This window comes from Vipera berus (genome assembly GCF_964194415.1).
Source record: "Vipera berus genome assembly, chromosome: 2".
NCBI lineage: Eukaryota > Metazoa > Chordata > Lepidosauria > Squamata > Viperidae > Vipera > Vipera berus.
This window is the reverse complement of record NC_138203.1, coordinates 3,196,756-3,205,775: the sequence shown is the minus strand read 5'-3', so window position 1 is coordinate 3,205,775 and position 9,020 is coordinate 3,196,756. Positions and strand designations below refer to the sequence as shown.

At 42.9% G+C, this 9,020-nt stretch overlaps 1 protein-coding gene across 1 annotated transcript in view; it reads left to right on the top strand.

Annotated features, from left to right (window-relative positions):
• Positions 1-379: 379 nt before the first annotated feature.
• SLC14A1 (solute carrier family 14 member 1 (Kidd blood group)) overlaps positions 380-9,020 on the top strand; it is a 29,219-nt gene continuing 20,578 nt past the window's right edge. Inside the window, exons 1-3 of the mRNA XM_081319301.1 lie at positions 380-434; positions 5,945-6,134; positions 8,801-8,929. Of these exons, the coding sequence (XP_081175427.1) occupies positions 407-434; positions 5,945-6,134; positions 8,801-8,929 (347 nt within the window). The 5' untranslated portion in view covers positions 380-406. The remainder of the gene's footprint in view (positions 435-5,944; positions 6,135-8,800; positions 8,930-9,020) is intronic.

The window sequence follows — 9,020 nt, the reverse complement described above, 5'->3', positions numbered from 1 at the left end:
CTGTACTTCATCACTTTGTTCTTTCTCTTTTTTTTGGACATCACGTTTTTGACACCTTGCTAGGCAACTGGTGGTACTCAGATGTTGCCATATCCTAAAAGTGGTACAATGGGTGAAAAGGTTGAAAAGCCCTGCCTTAGAATGTTCTGGAAAATATTTATGGCATCCATGGCTGTTTTGCTCGGAGTTGCTTCCTATGTTCCTGTGGAAAGACAGCGCTCGTTGTTGACCCAAAGGAAGTTCAGGAGGACAGTCGGTCAAATGCTTTGTTGTTTTTTTGTCTGGGCAGGATCCAAAACTCACAATGGAAATCGATGCCGCTGCTGAAAAGTGTGACAAGACACAAAAGTCAACAGGCAAAAGTTGCCAGCAAGTGTTGAGAGCCCTGAGCTGTGTGACCGGAGATATGAAGGTGTTTGGAGACTGGCTAAAAGGTAGGTGACGTTTCTGATACCCCTACAACAGGGGTCTTCAAATTTGGCCCTTTTATGACTGGTGGACTTCAACTCCCAGAATTCCTGGCTGATGAATTCTGGGAGTTGAAGTCCACCAGTCATAAAAGGGCCATGTTTGAAGGCCCCTGGTTTGGATCCAAGCCCACAGTTTCATCAAAATGGCCGAATGAGGAATTCTGGGAGTTGAAGTCCACCAGTCATAAAAGGGCCAAGTTTGAAGGCCACTGGTCTGGATCTAAGCCCACACTTTCATCAAAATGGCCGACCGAGGGATTCTGGGAGTTGAAGTCCACCAGTCATAAAAGGGCCCAGTTTGAAGACCCCTGAGAGTCTGGATCCAAGCCCGCAGTTTCATCAAAATGGCTGAATGAGGAATTCTGGGAGTTGAAGTCCACCAGTCATAAAAGGGCCATGTGTGAAGGCCCCTGGTCTGGATCCAAGCCCATGGTTTCATCAAAATGGCCATCTGAGGAATTCTGGGAGTTGAAGTCCACCAGTCAGAAAAGGGCCAAGTTTGAAGACCCCTGAGAGTCTGGATCCAAGCCCACACTTTCATCAAAATGGCCGAATGAGGAATTCTGGGAATTGAAGTCCACCAGTCAGAAAAGGGCCAAGTTTGAAGACCCCTGGTCTTCAATGGAACCAATGGAAGCAGAGGTGTAAGTGGGCTCTTAGTGAAAAGTTGTTGAATGCCTTGATTATCATGCAGGGCAAATGTTTCTCAACCTCAGCAAGTTTAAGCCAGGTGGACTTCAACTCGGGAGTCCCTCGGGAAAAGGGCGGTATATAAATCAAATTAAAATAAAAAATAAAAATAAACTCCTAGAATTCCCAAGCCAGGATGCCAACAGGTTTAAGATATGTGGACTTCAACTCCCAGAATTCCCCAGCCAGCCCTAATCTTAAAGATGCTAAGATAGAAAAACACTGTACAAGAATGTTTTTCGGAAAAACTGGTCCTTCCTCCCTCCCTCCCTCCTTCCTTAATTCCTTCCTTCCCCCTTTCCATCTTCCTCCCTCCCTCCCTCCCTCCATCTTCCTTTCCTTCTCCTTCCTTCCTTTTTTTCTTCTTTTTTCCTTTCTGACTTTCTTTCCGTTTTTCTTACTTTCCTTCTTGTTCTTTTCCTTCCTTCTTTTTTCTCTTCTTCTTTCCTTTCTTCCTTTTCTTTTTTCTTCCTCCCTTCCTCCCTTTTTTCTTCTTTTTTCCTTTCTTTCCTTCTTTCCCTTTTTCTTTCTTTCCTTCTTCTTTCCTTCCTTTCTTTCCTTTCTTTTTTCTTTTCTTACCTTTTCTTTCTTCTTTTTCTTTTCCTTCTTCGTTCCTTTCTTTCTTCCTTCCTTCCTTCCTTTCTTTCTTCCTTTCTTATTTCCTTTTTTCTTTCTTTCCTTCTTGTTTCCTTTCTTTCTTTCTCTCTTTCCTTTCTTTTTTCTTTTCTTTTCTTACCTTTCCTTCCTTCCTTCCTTTCTTCATTTCTTTCCTTCTTTCCCTTTTTCTCTCTTTCCTTTCTTTTTTCTTTTCTTACCTTTCCTTCCTTCCTTCCTTTCCTTCTTTCCCTTTTTCTTTCTTTCCTTTCTTTTTTCTTTTCTTACCTTTCCTTCCTTCCTTCCTTCCTTCCTTCCTTCCTTCCTTCCTTCCTTCCTTCCTTCTTTCCTTCCTTCCTTCCTTCCTTTCTTTCTTCCTTTCTTTCCTTCTTTCCCTTTTTCTTTCTTTCCTTTCTTTTTTCTTTTCTTACCTTTCCTTCCTTCCTTCCTTCCTTCCTTCCTTCTTTCTTTCCTTCCTTCCTTCCTTTCTTTCTTCCTTTCTTTCCTTCTTTCCCTTTTTCTTTCTTTCCTTTCTTTTTTCTTTTCTTACCTTTCCTTTCTTCTTTTTCTTTTCCTTCCTTCCTTCCTTCCTTCCTTCCTTCCTTCCTTCCTTCCTTCCTTTCTTTCTTTCTTTCTTTCTTTCTTTCTTTCTTTCTTTCTTTCTTTCTTTCTTTCTCCACCACCCAAAGCTGTCATTGCTCATCCTACGATAAGCTTTAGGCTGACCCTTATTTTACCTTATAAACACATCCCAAGTTATTTATGCTCAGGCTCCTTCTCTCCACCATCTCTTTCCCTCTCCGAAGCCCCGTCCCACATCAAGCATTCCCCTTGCTTGCCTGCCTGCCACCCCGGTGTTAAATTACACACTCGGAGGGTGTGTCACAATCCCAAACACAAGCTGGTCTAGAGATGTTCAGGCCATCTGCCAACTTCCAGGCGAGCAACATAAATTAGCTGTTTTGTGTCTTCCGCATGAACTGAGCCACTCAATCAGCTTCCCAATTGCCTGATGTTTTTGCAGAGAATAATAAATGTGTGTCATATTTTGCAACCTTATTGGCAGTAAGAGCCACACCAGATGCTGCCAGAGATATACACACTTGGCAGTTGTCCCAGTTCATAAACTTTCAAACAACAGAAACAAAACCCTGTTGTGGAATTGTGGAAGATCGGACAAATTACTTTGTTTTCCAAAATTCCTTCTATATTTTGACGTTGCATCCTCATTGGTGGCGTTTACGCAATCTGGTCACGCATTAACCCATTTTAACAGAATAACAGAGCTGGAAGGCACCTTGGAGGTCATCTAGTCCAACCCGCTGCTCAAGCAAGAGATCCTATACTATTTCAGACCAATGGCTGTCCAGTCACTTCTTAAAAACTTCCAGTGTTGGAGCATTCACCACTTCTGGAGGCAGGTTGTTCCCCTGGTTAATTGCAGACACCATATATGATACTCGCTCCTCTTACTATTTCCCCTGCAACAACAACCCTGTGAGGTGAGTTGGGCCAAGAGAAGGTGACCGGCCCAGGGTCACCCAGCCAGGTTTCATGCCTAAGCCAGGACTAGAACTCTCAGTCTCCTGGTGTTTGGCCCAAATCACTCAGCTGGTTTTCATGCCTAAGGTGGGACTAGAACTCACAGTCTCCTGGTGTTTGGCCCAAAGTCACCCAGCCAGTTTTCATGCTTAAGGCGGAACAAGAACTCACAGCCTCTTTGTGATTAGCCCAAATCACCCAGCCAGCTTTCATGCCTGAGGCGAGACTAGAATTCACAGTCTCCTGGTGATTGGCCCAAAGACACCCAGCCAGCTTTCGTGCCTAAAGCAGCACTAGAACTCAGTGCCCTGATCATCGGTCTAAAGTCACCCAGTCGGCTTTTCTCCCTAATGTAGAACTACCAGTCTCCTCTAGGCCAGGGCTTTTCAACCAGTGGTACGGGTACCACCTGTGGTACATTGGCACCTGGCAGGTGGTACGCGACCATCCTAGAAAAGTGGTAGCGGGGAGGGGAATGAGCTGAACCGGTGGCAGCACCGCACAAGCCTAAGCGAGAGACGACTGGAGCTGCAGGGTTGTCGGGGCTCAGCGGAAGCACCAGGATCAGCACCAGGATCCAAGTGGAGCTCGGTGCTGATCCTGGTGCTTCTGCTGAGCCCAGAAGAAGCGCCGATCAGCTGGAATGTTGCAGCATCTCCAGGGTCTTGTGATTTACATTCAGAGGGTTGGCAACTGATTCATATTTACGACGGTCACAGTGTCCCAGGGTCATGTGAAGTGACCCAAACCGGCTGCAAGCACCCAGCGGGAGGGGAGGGAAATAAACACCAAACACCCCCCACCCCCACCTCCTCTGCCAATCCTCAACAGAAATGCTCACAACGATGAAAACCTCGGACAGGAGGAAGAGCGCCGCCGGGCGGGCAAGCAGGCGTCTTGCTCGGCTGTGGCTTGAGGGGCACTTTTTTCAGTGCCATTGTAACTTCAAAAAGTCACTAAGCGAACTGTTGTAAGTCGAGGACTACCTGTACTTCATCACTTTTTTCCTTTTTTTTTTTGGTCATCAAGTTTTTGACACCTTGCTTGGCGACTGGTGGTACTCGGATGTCGCCATATCCTAAAAGTGGTACTATGGGTGAAAAGGTTGAAAATCCCTGCTCTAGGCTAGCACCTTAGCCACCAGTGCAAACTGGCGTTGTGTTATTGTTGCTATTTTTTTCCCCAAAGGACGCACTTTATTACCGCATAATATTGTTGCAGTTTATGGCGATGATCACTTTTATAAACCCTCCAGGCCCAGGTTTTTGAACTCTGCGCTGCAAATAAGCAACTGAAATTGCACTTACTAAGAATTGTTAAACGTTTTGCCGTACGCAAAAATGAATGCACAACTTGTTGTGCTGTCTCCTAGTCTCCAGGTCAAAGAGAATTCAGAGTAGAGAAGAAAGCAGCGTTAAAAGGACCGTGAATCAGAGCTTCCATTCAGGCAGACCTTTTTCACCAACTCTCTCAGGTTTTCCCAACTTTGGCAACGTTAAAGGACTTCAACTCCCAGAATTCCTCAGCCAGGACATTTCAAGTTTTCCAGCCATCCACTCTGCAGAAAAACAGGCTTGATCCAGAGAAACAATACATTAGACCAGTATTTCAACCTGAGCAACTTCAAGATGCTTGTGAATGCTCCAACACTGGAGGTTTTTAAGAAGAGACTGGACAGCCATTTGTCTGAAATGGTCTAGGGTTTTCTGCCTGAGCAGGGGGTTGGACTAGATGACCTCCAAGGTCCATTCCAACTTATTATTATTATTATTATAAAATCACAACGTTGCAATGTTCATTTAGTTCGTCTGACTGCTTCCGCTGCCCTGCCATGCAAGCACCATTGGATCTGTCCATTGGCTTTGGGCCCCAGGATGGACAAGCGCAGGGCCCTGAAAACACCCACGGGAAAAAGTATGGAGAACCAGCATGCTGCAGGCTGTCACCTCTTCTGTTCAGTTTTGTCATAAAAAAAAATTGTAGCTCTCTGGTTGTGAATAAGCTGGGTCAAGATACCTGGGCTGTAAAATCTGTAATGGAGTCATCCTTTTTTAGCCCCTCTGTATCTCCCTTCCTTCCTTCCTTCCTTCCTTCCTTCCTTCCTTCCTTCCTTCCTTCCTTCCTTCCTTCCTCCCTCCCTCCCTCCCTTCCCTTCCTTCTTTCTTTCTTTCTTTCTTTCTTTCTTTCTTTCTATCTTTCCTTTCCCCCTCTCCTTCCTTCACCACCTCTCTTCTTCCTTCTTTCCTTTCCTTCTTCCCTTCCTTCATGCCTTCGCTCTCTTCTCTCTTCACTCCTTCCTTCCCTCTCTCTTTCTCCTTCCTTCCTTCCCCTCTCCCTTCCCTCTATTCCCTCCTTCTTCCCTCTCTGTCTCTCCCCCTCCTTCCTTCCTTCTTTCCCTTCCTTCATTCCTTTGTTCTCTTCTCTCTTCACTCCTTCCCTCTCTCCTTCTTTTCTTCCTTCCCTCTCTCTTCTCCCTCCCTCCCTCCCTCCCTCCCTCCCTTCCTTCCTTCCTTCAAAATCATCTCTCTATTCATCTATTCTATATATTATCCATATCATACTATCATATCATATCGTATCACATCACATCACATATCACATATCGTATATCAATCTTATGAAACATTGTCAAATGCTTTGTCTTTCAGATAAGCCTGTGACCGTCCAATTTGTTGATTGGCTTTTGCGGGGAATCTCCCAAGTGATGTTTGTGAACAATCCACTCAGCGGCCTCATCCTGCTGATTGGATTCCTGGTCCAGAGTCCTTGGCTGACACTCGTGTGTTGCGCTGGAGTGATTGTCTCAACTTTAACTGCAGTTATTCTAAGTCAGGAGAGGTAGGTTGTCCTCTAATTTTTCCTCCTCCTCCTCCTCCTCCTCTTTCAATGCTCAGATGAAATTAGCCACTGATTTCTCCTAACTGACAATATTCATGCCATCAAATCCTATCGAATATTTGATTATGATCTTTAACCAGTCTTTACAATGTAAGATTACATTAAAAAAAAGGTAGTCAGCTAAGCTCAAATACAGTTATCAAACTAGGGTAAAAATCCCTGTAATATATCCGCTTCTCTTGCTGGAGCAGGGGGCTGGACTAGAAGACCTCCAGGGTCCCTTCCAGCTCTATTCTATTCTATTCTATTCTATTCTATTCTATTCTATTCTATTCCATATTTTCTTTTCTATTCTACTCTACTCTACTCTACTCTACTCTACTCTACTCTACTCTACTCTACTCTGTTCTGTTCTATTCTAAACCAGCAAGAAGACCATGCCCTTTTTAATTTTAGAAGATGAGATTTACTGAAATTAGACCTGATGGAGATAATAACACAATATGGGAAGGTTTCTGGATTTAAAGTAAATACACAGAAAACTAAAATTTTGGCTAGAAATATGACAGCTTCACAGAAGGCTCTCTTAGAAGGATTAACTGGATTTGAGATTGTTAAAAGGGTTAAATATCTGGGGGTGATTTTGTCGCCCTCTAATACAAAGCTATATAAAAATAATTATGAAAAACTATGGGGGAAAATTCAAAGGGAATTGGAGAGTTGGCAAAAATTGCAATTGTCTTTGTTGGGACGGATTGCAGCAGTGAAAATGAATGTCCTGCCCAAATTTTTATTTTTGTTTCAAATGATACCGATTCTTAAGAAAGATTCTAATCTGGAGGAATGGCAGCGAGGTATCAATAAATTTGTGTGGGCAGGGAAAAAGCCACGAGTTAAACTTAAGATTATGCAGGATACTCGTGAGAGAGGTGGCCTTAAATTGCCTAATCTTAAATTATATTATGAAGCTGCTGCATTAGTAGGAATAAGTGATTGGATTAATTTGACGCAATTGAGGTTATTAAATCTTGAGGGCCATGATTTGTTGTTTGGCTGGCATGCATATTTGTTGTATGATAAGAAGGTAGATACTGTGTTTAGGATGCATATTTTAAGACAGGCATTGCTGAGAGTCTGGAAGAAGTATAGACATAAGCTAAGCAGCAAGATACCATTGTGGGCAATTCCAAAACACGCAATAGAAAATATACATGCTGGTTTCAAACATGATGTGACTACGTACAAGGAAATTTTAAGCCTGGAAAGGAATGTTTGGTGTTTGAAATCATATAGCCTCTTGCGAGAAGAGAAGGTTGTTCAATCTTGGTTTCAATATATTCAATTACAGGCCAGGTGGAAAGAAGACCAGAAAAATGGATTTACAATGACTGATGGAAATTTGATAAAGCAGATTAGAAATCAGGGGTCAGCACATATTAAACGGATATATCTTGCATTGATAGAGATTGACTCGGAAACAGAGCTTGTTAAGGATTGTATGATAAAATGGGCCCAAAATATCCAGGAAGTTATTACAATGGACATGTGGGAAAAGATTTGGGTGAGGAACGTAAAATTTACTCAAGCTCAAAATTTAAGAGAGAACTTTTACAAAATGTTTTATAGATGGCATCTAGATCCTAAAAAGCTTGCAAGTATGTATCCGAATTATCAGCCTAAGTGTTGGAGGTGTGGTGATGAAGATGCAACGTATTTCCACATATGGTGGACATGTAAGAAGGTTAAGGCTTTTTGGATAAAAGTCTGGTGGAATATGCAGAAGATTTTTAAACAGAGGATAAAGTTTTGTCCGCAACTTTTTTTGTTGGGAATAATTGCAGACGCTACAGTTGTGGACACCAAGCTGATGTTGAACTTAATTACGGCGGCAAGACTTTTGATAGGCCAATATTGGAAGAAAGAGGAACTGCCGACCATAGAAGAGTGGACTTTAAAGGTTTCCGACCTGGCAGAGATGGCGAAGATTTCGGCTTATTTGAAAGATCATTCGCAAGAACGCTATATTATGGAATGGAGAAAATGGATTGAGTTTATCCAGAACAAGTATAGGGTTAAGAAGTTTTATGTAGCATTCGAATAAGTCTTCTTTCGTTTTTTTTTTCTTTTTCTTTTTTTATTCTAGTTTTTTATATATATTTAATATTGTTAAGGTGTGTCTTATCCTATATAAGCTAGAGAGTGATGGATTTTAGAACTTATAGTTGTTAGTATATGGTTGTTTATGGTTGCCTTTTTATATGTATATACCTTGTATTTAGCTCTGGGAAGTCGGGGGGGGGGGGAGGGTGGAGGGAGGGGGGGAGGGAGGGAGGTTGGGGGGAGGTAGGGGGGGAGCAGGGAGGGGGAAGGGGGGTTTCTTAAGGGAAAACTGTATTTTAAAACTTTTCAATAAAAAAAAAGAGATTTACTGAAATTAAACAAACATTTCTGGAGCCCAGAGACCATAACAATTATTTCGTCACTCAACTTCTACAGCCACCCACACAATGAAATTATGTTTATTTTTTAAAAATGGCTTGACTTTGAACATGTGCACGTTCCACTTGCTGACTCTGCCTGAGTTTGTGAGATGTTCAAGAACGTCCATCTAGGTGTGTCTTCGTTCTACATTCGCAAAGTAATTTCTCCCCGTGGTTGCTACTCAGATCCTCCATTGCTGCTGGACTCCACGGCTACAACGGGGTCCTTGCCGGGATGCTGATGGCCGTCTTCTCAGACAAGGGTGAATATTATTGGTGGCTTCTACTTCCTGTTATACTCATGTCTATGACCTGGTGAGTCTATATAAATTAGTTTTTCTCTCCTTTTTTTTCCTAATTCTGCCCTCTTCTTTTCTCCTGAGTCAAGTTAAAGCATCGTCCACCA